General features: G+C 41.0%; 1 protein-coding gene across 2 annotated transcripts in view; it reads right to left on the bottom strand.

Moving 5' to 3' along the window:
* coro2ba (coronin, actin binding protein, 2Ba) overlaps positions 1-16,882 on the bottom strand; it is a 44,564-nt gene that overhangs the window by 10,151 nt on the left and 17,531 nt on the right. Inside the window, exons 1-3 of one of the 2 annotated variants that reach the window (XM_070969763.1) lie at positions 10,076-10,426; positions 6,942-7,142; positions 1,018-1,134 (exon numbers count right to left, since the gene is read on the bottom strand). In XM_070969763.1, the coding sequence (XP_070825864.1) occupies positions 1,018-1,134; positions 6,942-7,142 (318 nt within the window). In that variant the 5' untranslated portion in view covers positions 10,076-10,426. Of the gene's footprint in view, positions 1-1,017; positions 1,135-6,941; positions 7,143-10,075; positions 10,427-16,882 lie in introns of those variants that run through there. The other variant, XM_070969756.1, reaches the window with a different exon arrangement.

Genomic DNA, 16,882 nt, shown 5'->3' with positions numbered 1-16,882 from the left:
TGTTTCTAGGCTGCAGCCTTTGGGCAGTGGGTGTGCAGCCCCAGCCAATAACAGCCCGCAGCTGAGGTCAGGATAATATAAACAGGTAGTGACCAGGTGTCAGACTATTAGCAGCGTGTTAGCAGCATGCTCCCAAGAGGACAGGAAAACATGCAAATACAGCGAGACCAAATGCCAAACGGACAAAGCTCATTCCAAGTCAAAAGTGAAACCAGGGGTTGGCTTTCACCCCCTGGCGAGCACTGAAGCAGAGGATGGGGATGAAGAGTGATGCAGAGTTGGCCTGTTTTCTGTTGGAGGAGGGGCCAATTGAGCATATTGTGTTTACAAACAGTGACTGACATCTCCTGCATGGTGCACCTTTAATATGAGCTCCAAACTACAGTCAGTATGACACAGCTTGAGATCTCTCTGATCAAAAATAGCACATGGTATCAATGTAGCCCATTGCATTAGGATTAGACTGGATTACAGCTATGGCTTGAGGCTCTGTGCTGGACGAGAGGAGATTATCCTTCAACAAGTGAAAGTACTATACAGGACACAGCACTAGCATGGCTTTACGATACAGAGTAGAAAAATGTAACAGGTGCATACTGGAAAAAAAAATGGCCAACAGGGTTTTAGTACATGTCAGGCAACATTTGAGATTAAGAGTAATAGTGATTGATTTGATATTGTGTTTTATGTCATTCATTCAGTCAGCCTTGCTCAAAGGAATTTTACATCTGTCATTGGCTTTTTTCAGGCCCATGATGACAGAGACCAGAGCAGCAATGAACCAAAATCCAATCACAAGACTGTGTCCAGTATAAACTCGCTGAATCAGTCACCCTCTGGCCACAATGAAGCCATAACCTCTTTACCTTCTGGACCAGTCAACCTCAGCATCTAACAAACTCACAGTTTCACAGATACACTATGTTTTTCCACCATTACCCTCGATAATTACCCCGCACCAACCTGCTGAGTAATAAACAAACATTAAAGAGAAACAGAAGAATGTGGGTAACTTACAGAGGTGTCCTCAGAGCAGGACGCTATGATGTTCTCAAAGAAGGGATTCCACTTGATGTCCAGGACATTGCCTTGGTGGCCACACACTTTTGGGTAATGAGAGTCCAGGCGGCCAGACTGAGAGAGAGACAGAAGCAGATTGTTTTACATTTACTTGACCTAGCACGTAGGTGGAAGGAATCAAAATATCATCACATATTAAGATCTGTTCTACCGCCTTCTGTACCATGAGTAAAAATAACGTTGAGTTAAAACAATAGAATGTTGAGTGCATATTTTGTATCTTGCAGATATGCATATATAAGACAACCAGAACAAAAGAACAGAATATAATTTGTCCATGACCTAATAAGCAGTGATAGAAATGCTAAGGGAAAGTAATTAATTTAATTCTATTTGCTGCTGGATGCTAGTAATGTATTCATCTATGAAGAACATTGCTGAACAAAACAATTCTTGGCTTTTATTGATGGGAACAATAAAATAATATGACATAATAAAAGCTAAATCACATCAGTGAGATGATTTGATAAATCCTGAGCAGAAAACACAGACCTGGTTATTGTAAAGGGACATCTGAGGCAGCATTATTGTTACTGCAATAACCCACAGAGTCCACAGAGGGGCAGTGGCTCATAACAACAGACGACAGAAACCTCCAAATGTCGGTCATGATGTCATGAATGTTTGATGTCACTTCAATCCACTGACCTCTTTTTTTATTTCCTCAGAGATTTGTTTAAGAGCGTCAGGTCATGCCTCACTGAAATCCTGTGTATGTGTGTGTGTGTTTACATGCACTGTCCTCACTGAACCCTGAGGATTCACTCCAGATGCCTTACCATGCCGCAGCAAACTCTACTTTGAATAATAAAACGTTAACTACTTTCAGTAAGGTCTTGACAATGAATTAACAGAATCTCTGCACCTTAATCCCTCAAAGAGAGAATGACACAATGAATTTTTAAAGTGCTCTCTGCCAGACTGCAGGAGGCAAAATGGTGAGACACAATCACACGGCCACAGTGAGGCTTGGCGTTTGAAGAAGTCTGTGTGTGTATATGAATGTTAAATTTAGCTATCAGATGGTATTTATCCATATTGATCGATATCAGCTTGCTTCTGACACCTAGCTGACAAATTAGCCAGGCAGCACTAAGGGGAAGCAAAGTCAGGTTTCAAAATATGAGCCACAATTCATGTCAGTGCAATCCAAGAGGCATGCATGTAACATGGCAGTATATGTAAACATATGATCATAAAAAGAAGGCACATCAATAAATACTTTACTTGTAGTTAAACAACTAAAAAGTAGCAAGCAGGAAGTCTGCCCAGAGAAAAAGAGTTGACACATTGCTAAAGATACTGAAGGCTTTGCTGACAAGATAAGGGACATATTCCAAAACCACTTGAAACCACTGTCTGCCAAGACTCGACAGTGAAGTGGGACATCAATTCAGTCAATATAAAAGGAGAGTGTAGGAAGCCAGACAGGATGATTCATAAATATAATCGACACATGCTACAAATTAGCACTAGTGGCTCTCAACTTTTCTAGTAACTTTGGACCAAAATAGGTTCTCAAGTCTGCTCATATGTGCACATGTGAATCTCAAAAAAGTCAGAAAAAAAAAAAAACTCATAATACAGTTTTGATGACGCACTTTCTCTATAATTGCTAGAGTGACTAAGAGGTTTCAACATGGCCTCAAAACATTAATACCATAGGATCTAAGGGACTCCTTATTTAGGTGGAACTAATTACGCGCAAAGAAATAATGTCTGCTGGGAACCACAGGGTTCAGGGGTTCCATGGGTATGATGAGGAAATCAGAAGTGCTGCATTTAGAGCTTAAGTTTCTAACATTTTGGTTTCACAGCGTCTCTCGACCACAATAAACAGCAAATATTAAAAGAAAAAATAAAGTAGGTAGTGCTGATGTTTGTCTGGATGACTTGCAGGAAAGAGGCACAGACCCACATTTGGCCTCATTGTCTTTGTGTAGCTCATTTCCTGAAGCTGTGGCTCAGACCAGCACTCACAGTGACGCACATGTGCAGGATAGGCACCAAGAGCTCCAGTGCGCCAGAGGCACCACACTCTGATTGCTACCAACTCTTTATTGATCTGCAATTCTCAATAAATCCCCATTAACAAGGCTTACCACTGCTGTTCTGTGGTTACAGTATTAATGCGGTACATCCTAGTCTCACAGCAGCCTTTAAGAAGATTAATGCTTTGAAAATATAATATGACTCCTCTGGCAATAAAATGCAATAATGCGAATGAAATACAGAACGGGAGGAAATGAACAACTAATGTGGATTCAATAATACAAGTGCAATATTTGCCACTGTGTTTTTCTCTCCTGCTGTCATTGTCCATTTCTTCTCAAAGCAATTCAGAGCTGCAGCTCAGTGTGGCCGCATGCTGTTTCAAAACGCTATAAATCTAAGCAGAGGAAGTTCTAAATATTCTGCGGCACATCCCATATGGCTGGCCACTTGTTAACCTAAAAGGAACATGCTGAGTCATGCCTGTTAAGGTGAATTGATATTCTGCTGCTGTGAACCATCACATGGCAGTGGCTCCTTCATACGTAAGCACCAGCAGCCTGGTCTGCAGCGGTCTGGTCACTGTCATTGGCTCGCTGGTGCCATGTGTTTCAGTCTGCAGTCAAGCCTTGTTTATATGAGCTCACAGTAATACTATAGGGTCATTATATACTGTAGCAAAATAACATCCTTATTCATGACTATGAGCATTGTGCACAACATATTGGAAATCCCCTTTCTACATATGCCACTAAAACATGTACACTTTAAATTACACTCAGTTCAGAATAAGCATCTATGCATCTATCATACATGATTGATCTGCTGATTGTTTTCTTGAAAAACAGTCTATAAAATATCAGAAAACTGTAAAAAAAAAAAATGGCCATCACAATATTATACAGCCCAAGATGACACCTACAATTTGTTGGTTTTGCCCAACCAACAATTATCAAATTTGCTGCAGATTCCTTTTCTGTTGACCGACAGATTGATTCAATTGTACACAGACACAGTGATAACAGTATGGTACGGAGGTAGCAGTAGTAGTAGTATATTACTAGTAGTAGTGGAGATGAAGCACCACACCCACTGCACTCTCTTTGTCTGAGGTGATGAGGAGGTGTCTATGACCTTAAGTGTCAGTTTCTGGGCTGGTCTGTGTGCCAGGTGGTGCCAGCGGTGGTCCCTCCACTTGCTAATGGTGCTGTCTTGGGGCAACCATATGGCCGTCTCGCCGGCTGTCATTGTAATATGTCTGCCATGTTCACACCTCGCCAAAGCCACCGCAGATTAGCTTGTGTTTTTAATTGAGCAGGGGGGGCTCATTTAGAAGGGTGCCTTCTTTAAAGACGGAAAACCTGAAGGGGGATTTCTGATTTCCTTCAGTGCTTTTCTTATCTCAGTTCACAGCTCAAACTGCCTTTCTGTCATTTCTCTACCTGTTCTGAGTGATCTCATGCACATGGCCCTCCACAGACTGCTTCTGATGATGACGTCTATTGATTTTGAATGAAGAGTGACTGGAGACATCACTCTGCATACCATGATTCCTTCTCATTCAGATTGAACCCCATGCATTGATTTGTCAGTTCAACTAGTTGGGAGCCTCATCCAATATCAGGTCACCTAATAATAACAACCAAAAATATGCATCTGAGGTTAACTGTCTTATACAAGGGTTGGCTTCAGTCTGCTGATTGTTGTTCTGACCAGAGCATGAAACAGCAGCCATCATCCCACAGAAACTGTCATCTGTGCTGCTGCTGCCGCTGAAGCGTCAACTCAGCAGAAACCAGATGAAATGCTTGAGGTGCAATACTTTGACAAGGAGGAAATCAGTCAAGTTATGGTCACGGATAGAGTCATTATACAGCATGAAAACTAAAATATGAGCTTTGCTTCAAGAGCTCTTAGTTACTTGAGAATATGGTACAACACATAAGTGAGTCCTCAGTTCAACTCATCAAACCACAGATGATCCAGAGAATGATCTTTTTATATCAGAAATAAACTTGGAAATCTAAGTATTAATTAGTAATATATGATATTTTTTGGACATTCACCGTCTGTGAATTTTCTGACTCATAAGACTTTCCTCGTCTTGCCTGGACTGACTGAAAACAACTCATCTCATTTCTTCAGTACATCTTAAATTGACACATATCTATTCATATCTTCCTCTGTGAATCTTCTTTTATCAAATTGTACTATACTACTGTATATAACTGAAGTTATTACTGGAGCTACAAGTAAGCCACACTGAAGTCACATGTGAAAGAGGCCAATATGACCTCCTCTTTCTATTGATGCAATCAAGCCTTTATATTGTAAATCAACATGATGCCAGCAAGTGTTACTTTCATTATGCGATGCTTTGAAACTCAAAACAAAGAGTGTCATAAACAAATAGTGCTGCATCATAGCTGCCTAGTATTACCTGTAGCCTCCCCAGTTTTTAAAGGCACAGTTCAGCAGTGGAGGTAGACAGAATGAGAAACACCTTTTCTGAAATATATTTATGAATGACTGTATGAAGTGATATCACGAGCCCTTAGTTTGCACTCTGATGCTCTGCATGTAAACAGATAAAATGTGGCTACAGCTGACTGAGTCTACTGATATGACAGTAAGACGCACTGTTAGACCTAAAGGGAATATATCAACTTTAACCTAAATGGCAGCGCACACACACAGCCAGTACTCTGTCTTTTTCCATGACTTAAAACCATCGGTCATGATGATGTGCAGCAAAATGTAGCTGAGGTCTCCCCGCTTCAGACAGTAGAACTGCTCAGCTGACTGACTACATCTTCAGTCTGATAACAGCTTGACTCGACTCCGCTTGGCAGCCGAGAGCTTTTCAAGCACCTGGCAGAGTCTCTCTTAAAGAGGCAAAGCATTTAATGGTCTGTCAGACCTACACTGTCACCTACAGAGTGGGGTGAGATGCAGTCTACACTGTAGCCTTATAGAAAGACAACACTCATATCTGTACTGTTCGTAAGACAGAGATAGGAAGGGGGAAACGCTTGTGTTGCTGAAGACATGAGCAGCTCAATTCATACAGTAACAGCTCTACACTCTTCACACGAAGCCCAATATCACCACTACACTAAAATGTGAGCACACACATTGTCAGTTCTTGGAAAAATAACTTTCCACATAAGTCGATTTGTCACGATATGTACATTATCTCTAAAATGTGCAACAATAAAGATTATCTTCCATAATAACATCTGCAGCACTGCTGTGAATAATCCAGCTGCAGATGTAAAACTGAATGTGAAGAAACACATTGCATTTTCCTATAATAACTAAAAGAATTTCACACTTTCCATTGCAACAGTGCCCTTTTGTCTTGTTTATGGGCAATACCAGTATGCCTTTATGTGGTCCTATTGGCAGTTCTACCCTGCTACAACTTTTTAAATTCTGGCTTGAGGATTTGAGGGTGGAATGCTCTGCAATAGCAGGCAGGGTCTGTGCTGAATGTGTGCAAGTTTTCCAACTTCAGATCTTACTGTGCTGTGAAGAAGCTGAAACCACAATAATCTGGTGTAAACCCTAAACAAATGTACAGTATAATCCACATCCTAAATGCTTCGACTCACAGGCAGTCACTCCTGCTATGATTGTTAACTTAACACTTGACAGTAAATTTTGAGCCCAAATGCCTCTCTGACAAACTTGATGCATTATTTTCAGAACGAACATCAACTGAGCATTTTAAGACACAATAAGAGAGCATCATTCATCTCTGATGCTGAGGTGGAATCAAAGTGGAAAAATAACCTTCAGAGAATCACTGTTTTTCACATTGGTTGCCATAACAACAACAGCAAATCAAGTGTAACTGCACCAGTTACCTGGGATACAGGTATAACAATGAAAGAGCCCCCGCCAGAACTCTCGGTGACCACCGCCATGAACTTGGAGTTGACGGCACAGAAGTGGTTGTCATGGACGTTCTTGGTGATGGGGATACCGTCGAAGCAGTTCTCCCGGTTGGCCACTTTTCCGTAGACATTTCGAAACTTGGAGCTTCGGTAGGTCGGGCGCCATGACATCTGAGGAAAACAAATAATTACTTTGACAGATTATTATCAATGAATGTGAATATTTAAAACGTCTTTCAATAAACTGTCAGAAAACAGGCCAGGCGGATGTATTGCTTGTTTTGTCCGACCAACAGCCCCAAACCATTTATTTATAATCTACTCCTTTAAAGTACACACAGCATATAGCTTTCCTTTGTAAAATCAATAAAGGATAAGAGCTTTAACCTAGATTTACTGTCCAGAAAAATATTTTGTGCATTGAATTCATTGTGGTTAAACTACATGCTTAAACTCATGACAACCTTGCTTTTGTTTGGTTTTTGGATTTGATGTTGCACATAAGCAGAATAGAAGAGCCATGCAATGACGGAATAGCCGAGGTAGTATTGTAATATCATCAAACCAATTATATTACACTGTAAGAGAATTTATCTTTATCTTTTAATTATCATTTGAAACTTGACATGATGGTGATTACACAGGAAGAAAGGAAGAATCAGCGAAGCCTAATCGAATTCTCATCTACCAAACCCACAGTTGCAGGGTGGACTGTCCCATCTGTGCAGACATGATAACAGTCACACATGCAGTTGTGGGAAATCATCCAAATTGGTCATGGGTGTGAGACTTTCGAAGGGTGAAAACTGAGTGAAAATGGTTGTGACACTATTTCACGTTGCCATAGAGCCAGTGATTAATGTGTCAAGAAGGAGAAGCAATAGTAAAGACATTTCTTCCACATAACTTGAACACACACAACACAGCTGTAAAAACCAAAATGATTCATCTCTGTCATACACAAGCGATTACAATGCGTCCTGTTGTTTGTCACTTTATTTTGGTTCATATGGGTCTTATACAACAGAGACGCAGCCTTTGTTTGCAGCCACTACACACAACAAAAGAGAAGTGGTTACGCTCAACTCAAGACACTTCTTTTGTTTGTCTCCCCACCACAAGAACGCATTGACGGAGCTCTTGATTTTTTTGGCGTGAGGACTCAAAAGTTGACCCAGACTCAGGAAGCGGACGTCAAATGCCCTTTGTCCCACCGCGAGAGAAGCTTCTTGTTAATGAATATAGCTACATTTCGAGAAATTCTCTGAAACCGGATCTGTTTATGAGAATGAATTCCAGTGACGCTACTGATGGATCATATCACTTCACAACAGGAACTGAGGGGAGAGGATTTATGGCTGTTCTCAGATCAGTAGCAGCAATGCCGGATGACATCAGGCAATCCTCTATTCAGCATTGTTCTTGGGATGTGGAGGGGAACTGTGGGAGTGGTGCATACATGCAAATAGAAACATCCTCAGACCATGCTGCTGCCATTGTCTTTCCCTGTCCCTTTCCGTCTCAAACCAGACGGGAGAAATGGAATCCAGCAGGCTACAGTAGTGTGGGTGATCACTTCACCCTCACCTCAAATGTGACACACTGAGCCTGCAGCAGTAATACAGGACCACTGCTACAGTGTATGAAGCACAGTGTCAAAGCAGTTTTTCGTGTATTTAAATTTTACATATGGTGCTGAAACATTACTTTATTATTTAAGTGATCAAAAATAATCAACTGCTGCTTTACACTTCTACTCAATTACATTTCAAAGATGAATATTGTTCCTGTAACTCTACCACATTTCTCTAACAGCTACAACATACAAAACATACGATGAGTTCATAAAATACAATGTATTGTAACAGATATAACTGCCTGTTGTTGCGATTTGTCCACAAACTGAAAACCAAAAGACGAGTGACGCACCATATGAATGAAATGTAAGCAGGCAAAAGAAGTCAACTGGTAATACAGATGCTTTCTTGGGGTTTATTTCCCCTATAGCAAGCAAACAAAGAACAAAGAAATGGCTCCTTCTGCTTCTCTTGCTCTGGTAAAATACCTTCCAGGTGCATGCTGGTCCAATATGTAAAGGTCAAACTCTCACAGGCAAGAAAAATATGCTCTAAATAGGAAAAAAATCTCTAGAATAAATCAGTTTTTTAAATATCTCCATCTTGACAGCAACCAAATCCTGCTTACATGCTTAATGCATCAGTAATAATAAAAGTAGCCATAACAATTTCATTTAATTCAAGTATATTTTACTGCTTCTGTAATGGAGTATATTTACAGAGGTATTACTACTTTTTCTTAAGTAAATGATCTGATTACTTCCTCCCCCACTGCTTCTCTCTGTTTTATATAATTTTAAACTGAGTAACTTTAGGTTTCAGGCTGATGGTCAGATAAAAACAAGACATCACTCCAGGCTCTTGGCTGTCAAGTGATAATGAAAATAACTTTAATTATTTTCAGTCCTACATACATGATTCCACTGTGAGCTGGTAATATGTAGCATACAAATGTCTCACCCTCACGCTACTCAAACCCAGATCGACTGCTCTGATCTCATGTCTGTATGAGCAGCATAATGGCAGCTTGTTAAAGAATTAATGTAGAACAGAAGAGCAGCAGAGAGCGGCCTGAGGGACGATTAGAGGAGAGGGAGAGAGGAGACTCGTCTGCTTTGAGCTCTCTCCACAAGGATGCTCATTCATTGGTCACCGGGTATGGCACAGAGAGGATGTTTGTGTGTGTTTGTGTCTTTCTTATCTCACGAGGGTTTGCAGCATGAGAATGTGCAAGCATGCACACACAAACACACGAGCAGTGTCGTGCACGCACACAAAAACACAGTTCAGAGAAGAAATGACTTTGTATCCATCAACAGATCACAAGACTTGCGTGTTGAGATGATTCCCTCTGGGGTCAAACAGCATGAGGCCTTCTTAACTTTGCAGAGTTTTTTCTTTTCTTTTCATATTTTCACCATAAAATTGTTTATGTCAAGTTGGATTCAAGTAAAATCCCCCTTCGTGTTTAACAGAATAACATATCTGGATACCACACTAATCACCTTATTCAAAATGCCACCTTACCTTACCAGTGTCCTTACAGCGACACTACAGTCACAGTGTTGCTGCACCTTCTCAAACTCCAAACATCCACCCTCCTTTACTAAGCGAGCCGCCAGGATCCCCTGTCTTCCTTCCTTCCCCTTCAAATCCAAGCAGGCAGCCTGTGTCTGCTATACCTCCTTCTCTCTCATGTTTTTCTCCCCCCTCCCCTTTAAACTCACTCTTCTCCTCCTACTGGTACTGATAGCTGGAGGGTTGGCACTCCCCCTTCCTCCTCTTACCGTCTTCTCTCCCATCCTGCCACTCAGTCAGCCCTCCGTCTCTACCACAGTTCATTCTCCGGACCAGGCAGAGCAGCAGTGTGAGAGCAGTGGCCATTCATCCTCTTTCCTCTCCCACATACTGGTAGTTTGGAATCACAAGGCCATTCTGGCTGACTCCCAGCACCACCAGCAGCTCTTCACTCCCTCCATCCTCCCCTCTTTTAATCTCTCTCTACCTTCTTATTCTCTAATCCATCACTCCACAGGTATGAAACCTTCTGAAACAGGTAAACCCCAGGAAGGAATAGCTGCAACTGTGGACCTACTTGGCAATTGCAGGAGTGCCAACTAACATTTTCTGAATTACTATGATGCAGTAAAAACTGCCATACTTTTGCCTTTTGAAACACTTTTAGGCAAGAAATATGGAAGACATATTTCCAATAAGGCGTTGTACAACATTCAGTTGTATCAAAGCTAACAAAAAAATACTCTCTAACTCTCCTGTGTCTGTATTTTATGCAAACATAGTAGCTACATTCAGACATTCATTATCTTACCTGTGACTCAGTTTTCATTTTTGGTGTCATGAAATGAGAAGATAAAAATTGTTTATGGAAAATAAGTGGATATGAAAGCTGAGATTTAATGGTATAAATTTAGCTGCTAATCAACTGAAACTATAATAAATATGCATTGTGAGGGGAGGTAAAACATTCACATTTTGTACTTTGTTTTCACATTTTGTTCAGCGTGAGACAAATAGTTTTTATGACCAATAATCTACTTACCAATAAAGCATTACTAACAATGTATGAACCTGTTAATGAAACTTTAGTGTGCAAAAGTCTTTAGACATGAGCATAATGCTGTTCAGTGTTAAAGTCTGTTTTAGCCATTTCTATTGTAGTTACTGTAACACTGGAGCTGTGTGTGATTTAAGTTTGATTTATGCTTTATGTATTAAATTCTTTGATCCACATATTACAATCATTACATCACCATGGTTTGGTGGAAGAAACAAGGTGGAAGCAACACTTGAAACAGCTGAAGTTAATTTGAGTATCGGTGTTTGTTCCTATTTAACTGCATGACTTCACTCGATTTAACTAGATGACTCCATTAGGAACAATAATAACATGTTATAAATAAACATTGACTAGGCCTCCTTGCCATGAATATGTGACTTTTTTCAATTCACAAAATAATATTAGGGAAGCTGTAAATCCTAAAAATGTCTTTTGCATTCCAATTCAAATGCAAATCTAAAGATTTAATGATACTGGAGATAATCGTGTGAATGAGTCCAGCTCCTAAATCACTGCCTGTTCCTCACTGACGAACCCTGAAGTCTCTTTCACTATAAACAGTCGCTGAAACGAGCCCTGCTCAGTTCGATCGATGGAGGCAGGTGTGATAGTGAAAACTGCATCCCCTGATGACTGTCTGTGTGTTTGAAATGTGGGTGGAGCCCTGCAGGTTCACTGTGAAGGAGCTTTGCCTTGGCCTCTTAGCTTAGTGTGCATGTACGTGTGTGTGTGTGTGTGTGTGTGTGTGTGTGTGTGTGTGTGTAATATACTGTACATGTCTTTTGCCTTCATTACGTTTCCGTGCCTCAGCCATATGTGACCATGTGTTGTCTGTTTGCACCAGTATACATTTAGTGTGGCGTTCATAGCTCTAAGGCGGACCACTCCAGAGAGCAGAGTGTGTTTATTGATTTTTTTTACATCTTGCTTTAAGGCACTGCTGCTGCTCTGTGCACACTCAGCCTTTCTCTGTCCTCCTCTCTCTTTTAGTTCTTAACTCTCTTACCAATATCCCAAAAGCAGCAGATCTTTGTTTCTGAGTTAAAAACCCTGACCAAAATACAAAACCAGTTGTTGAACTGCCTGAAAATCCACATTTAAACAGTTATTACCAGCATCTCTTGGCTGTACTCTTTCATCATCCCAGCTGCAGTCAAAACGCCCACTCTCTTTTGGAACTACGCACAGTCAATGGCAGCATACAGACTCGTTATGAACCATAAAAGGCCATTCAAACAGCAGCAAATCAAATCCAAGGGTTAAACTATTCCAATCAAGATTTCCTCAATGTTGTCGCCAAGTAAGGAAGTAGGGCCATCTGAGCTCACATTCAGTAGATACAAAAGGGAAATCCACAGGGCGACTGCATGTCTTGTCGCTCAGACATAGTGTAGCCCTGTCAAACCTCCTGTCATGCTCAGTTCCTCCTCCTCTCCCTTGGCAGTGACACTGTACAGTCATTTATGATGACTTCCCCTCTCTGCAAGGAGTAAATATCACAAAAAGAGGTTTTTTTGGGGGGGGGGGGGGCAACTATACTCTCAGTGTGAAGTGGGAGCTCTATTCCTCATTTGCACAGGAAATGTCACAGCTTGGCTGAAAGCGCTGGGAGAGTTTTCCACACAGCAATGGCAATGCCTGATGGGACAGTTGTGGTTATAAAAGGCTGTTGTCTACTGTGTAGTTGGGGATTATTAGAGCAAAGTATTTGCTTTTTACAAGCTATCAGCTGTCAGTCTGCATCACTGGTTGGTCTTAATCCTCTTCAGAGCTGCATTGTTGACCATAACTGTACTGCATGCAGATAAGTCACATTTTCTTACAAGTTTACAATTGAAGTTTATTTCATTATTAAATATTACTATGCAGTGCTTAGAAATATTTATAGGTGCTGTAGTTTTCTCTGTCCTCACAAGTCATTGTTTGTTCAAATCATGATGGTTTTGATTTTTAATAGGATCTGCTGCAGAGGATTTTGGAACAGAGGCTAGCCTGGACAGGACTTCATGACTTTAGCTCTCTATTAGAAAAGCATTAAGCAAGTGGGGTTAAAGCCTACAGCTGGCAACAATGAATGGCAGCTGTTAGAAGTCATAACAAACATAAGAGCAGTCAAAAAGGTAGAAGTTGGCACCTCACTTCTCGTCCATCAGACGATAGACTAGAATACTTACAGACCAAATCTTACTTCACATAAAATAAGCTGAAACTGATGCATACTAGTGAAACAACGAGCTCGTCCTCACCAGAAAAATATTTTATCACGACTCATATTTATGTTTACTGCAGGCAGCACCCTCTAATGGCTGTGGTAATTATGACATGAGCAAAGGAGAAAGTCAGGTGATGTATGAGGAAGTGTGGAGGAAGGTGGGGTGGGTGGATGGATGGTTCAAACAAACAGGGCTTTCACCCAGGAGGCTGCAGTTTGTGTCCTGTGTGACATTGAAAATCAACACTGACCCATTTTAAGTTACATCACCTACATAACAGCAATGCACTCAATTTAAGCCACAGTCTTTTCCTAAACTGAACATAGTAGTTTGATGCCTAGACCAATGCAAAGTGCAACCGTTTCACAATGTCAACAACGTGAGGATGAAGGTATGACAGAGGCGGACCCTCGTTGTAATGTCTTCTTGCTGGTACTCTCCAATAGTGACATATGTCATTTTGGGAGTCATTGGCAATCCAGCTATTCAGTCATTTAGATAATAGGATGTGTTGGAAACAGCAGGATTCAATGTAAAGCAAAGCCAACACTGCAGGTGATAGCAACTGTGAGCAAGTGGCCAAAGGAATTAAATAAAACAGAACAGAATAGATTTAACACACCTGCACCAGCAGCCCAGAGCGAATCAGTCCATCTGGATTTTCGCTGGATTTTCCAGATGGCCAGTTCAGGAATGTTGGAGAGGTAATCTTTTATTTGAGCCTGAGCATTAATTTCAATCAGTTGAAAACAGGGGTCAAAGGAGTTCTTGGAACTCACTCAGTCTCCATTATGGGGCCTGTTAATGTCTATTACAGTATTTCTGAAGTTTCTCAAAAAATTAAAAATACACACAAAAAAGGCAAAAAAGCTCCAATTACAGTGAGGGCAGGTGGTGGTGGTGCTGCGTGAACTCCACGTCTGCAAACTGTAGCATACCTCTGCATTCCTGCGTCTTTAAACTGGACATATACATAATGCCCTTAAAGTCAGCGGGGTACTGCAAGTGTGACCGTTTTACTGTATGCTGCACAGCACATTATGCAGGCTAGAGATATCAGTGAATGAAGCCTCATATTACTGGTTCTAAACTACTGACAGCACAGAGAGAGGCTTCAGAGGTTAGTTTCATTTTTGTAAAGGTGCTTCATTTGGTGATTGACATAATCAAAAAAGTCAATCAGCTGTAGATTCAGCTTGTCAGTGATGTATTTGTTGTATTACTTAAAAGTATACTTAGCTCCATTTGTGACCTGTACACTCCTTATGTAATGCTGGTCTGTCTGTCAGTCAGTCAGAAATTTGTGGTCCCCAGAGGATGAACCCCATGGACTGATGTTGACATTTGTCATGAGCAAAGTAGACAAAGTTATATGACAGATTACTCTTTATCCAGTCCTTGTGCCATTAACAGGAGCATGGTGAAACAGGAGCCAGTTTTGAAGTGTGTGTTCATGATGATAGTGTATTTCTAGGTGATAATGACGGGAGATGCAGAAGCTCAGCTAATGGCAGCTCTTGGGCCTTAAGCGGGCCCCATTAAGCAGCGGTAATGGTGCAAAGAGCTCACTAGCCAAGGACAGGAAACCCAGCTGAAGGGCACTTATCAGAGCACAAGTACATACAGGAGTGGGTGTCCCAGAATCCATCCATCCATCGGCTCATATGGTAAAAGGAGTTTGTTGACAGCAGTGTTATCATCCAGGTTATTATGATTACTATGGATATATAATGTAGTATACTTTGTTTTTCATTTCCTAGACATTCTGATATGCACAAAAATTCTAGTTTTGAGTCTCTTTCTTCATCCTTCTGTCTAACATGCGCACAATTTTACATTGAAACACAAATCAGTGACATTTTTTCCTATTCCACTTATGAAGTCAGTCACTGAAAACCAGAAGAAATGTCTAAATTAATTATCCCCTGTGTTTGCCTCTCCTTTTCCCCAAGGGGTTTCTGCCACATGCTTTTTGGAGCATAATGATGCGAGCTGGGCCTCACACCCCGAATGACAGAGGGGGGTTGCAGACTCAAGGTGGAGGAGAAGTCCGGAGGAAAGACAGAGAAACAAAAGAGGACATGTTAAAAAAGACAAACAGTGATAAAGGGAGGCAGACACCGACTAAAAGAGAGAATAAAGCACTCAAGGTGAAAGAGAAGACAAGATAAGAAGAGAAAGGACAGGAAGAAAGGATGGGGCGGACAAAGAATGATGAAATATTTAAAGAAACAAAGGAAAAATGCAGACAGAAAGGAGGAGCAGAGGAGGCTCTTACCAGATGGAGATTAACTCCCCCTGTCTCAGACCACCTGCCTTCTCTGCACACACACACACACACACACACACACACACACACACACACACACACACACACACACACACACACACACACACACACACACACACACACGCGCACATGCAATATTGATATTTTCAATATTTCATTTTCAAAATGCTTAAAATATCAACGTTCAGGAAGCATTCAAGCTTTATCATTTTATGCACAATATCCAGACAAATATCCAGACAAATGCCCTTGAAATGAAAAACTTCTTTTGATGCCAGTGAACTGTCATGTCCTGCATCCTTATACCTGTAGATAAATAATTCTCACAGAGTCTAAAAGTCTATTTTTAAGATGGTAACAAAAGCCAACGTGATCATTCCACGCTGTCGCAGTTTGAAGAGACAACCTGAGTTTGAACTCTTTATGTGGTGGAGCAAAGATAATACATAATTAATGGTTTGTTTTAGGAGAAAGCCTACAAATCTTTTCAGACGCAACACAAACAAAAGTCGTGCATGAATCTCATCTATTCTGAAATGAAATCCCTCTGGCTCAAAGTGAGAAGGCCAAATGGCACCGAGCCGAAGATGCAGGGGCAGAAGATGGAGCACTTTCCTCAGATTACTGAGATCTATCGCTGAAGAAACGAGCTCTGTGGAATGATTAATGACGAGCCAGTTATGATTTCAGATCTGTTAAGATATTGCATTTCAAAACTTCAAGGTGATTTCTGATGGCGCACGTAAATCCTGCACCCAGAAACTGCTCGGAGACTGGCATCAAAATCAGCTTGAGTGAGTCAAGTACAGCTCTGTCTGATGTGCTTGATAACACTTCAGCTTACAGCATGTTAACAAAGTGTAGGTGGCTAAGCTGTTTTTTCAGAACACAGGGCACGCACACAAGTCTACAGTATCTTCTGAAGACACAAAGAGATGATCTTAGTCATAAAGAAGGAATACTTTGGAGAAAAATTAATTCAATATGCCAAAAGGGCCCTTTCAGCCAGTTAATCAATGCAAAAACAGAGCAGTTTCCAAGTGCATAATGCACCTTTGTTAGGGAAGACATTCTGACATGTGACAGTATGAAAAGCACAGGTGTAAATGGTAAAAATGAATGATGGCTGAATTCCATTCAGCTGCTTTAGTTTCAGGATCCTGATGTTGTGGATGCTGGGACCCCGTCAATCTGTCATGGCTCATTGGGACACTTGGATGCAACAGAAGCATGATTAATGTTATTTGTGGCAC

Source organism: Chaetodon trifascialis, chromosome 1 (assembly GCF_039877785.1).
Source record: "Chaetodon trifascialis isolate fChaTrf1 chromosome 1, fChaTrf1.hap1, whole genome shotgun sequence".
NCBI lineage: Eukaryota > Metazoa > Chordata > Actinopteri > Chaetodontiformes > Chaetodontidae > Chaetodon > Chaetodon trifascialis.
The sequence above is the reverse complement of the archived record's forward strand: the minus strand, read 5'-3'. Positions and strand labels throughout refer to the sequence as shown.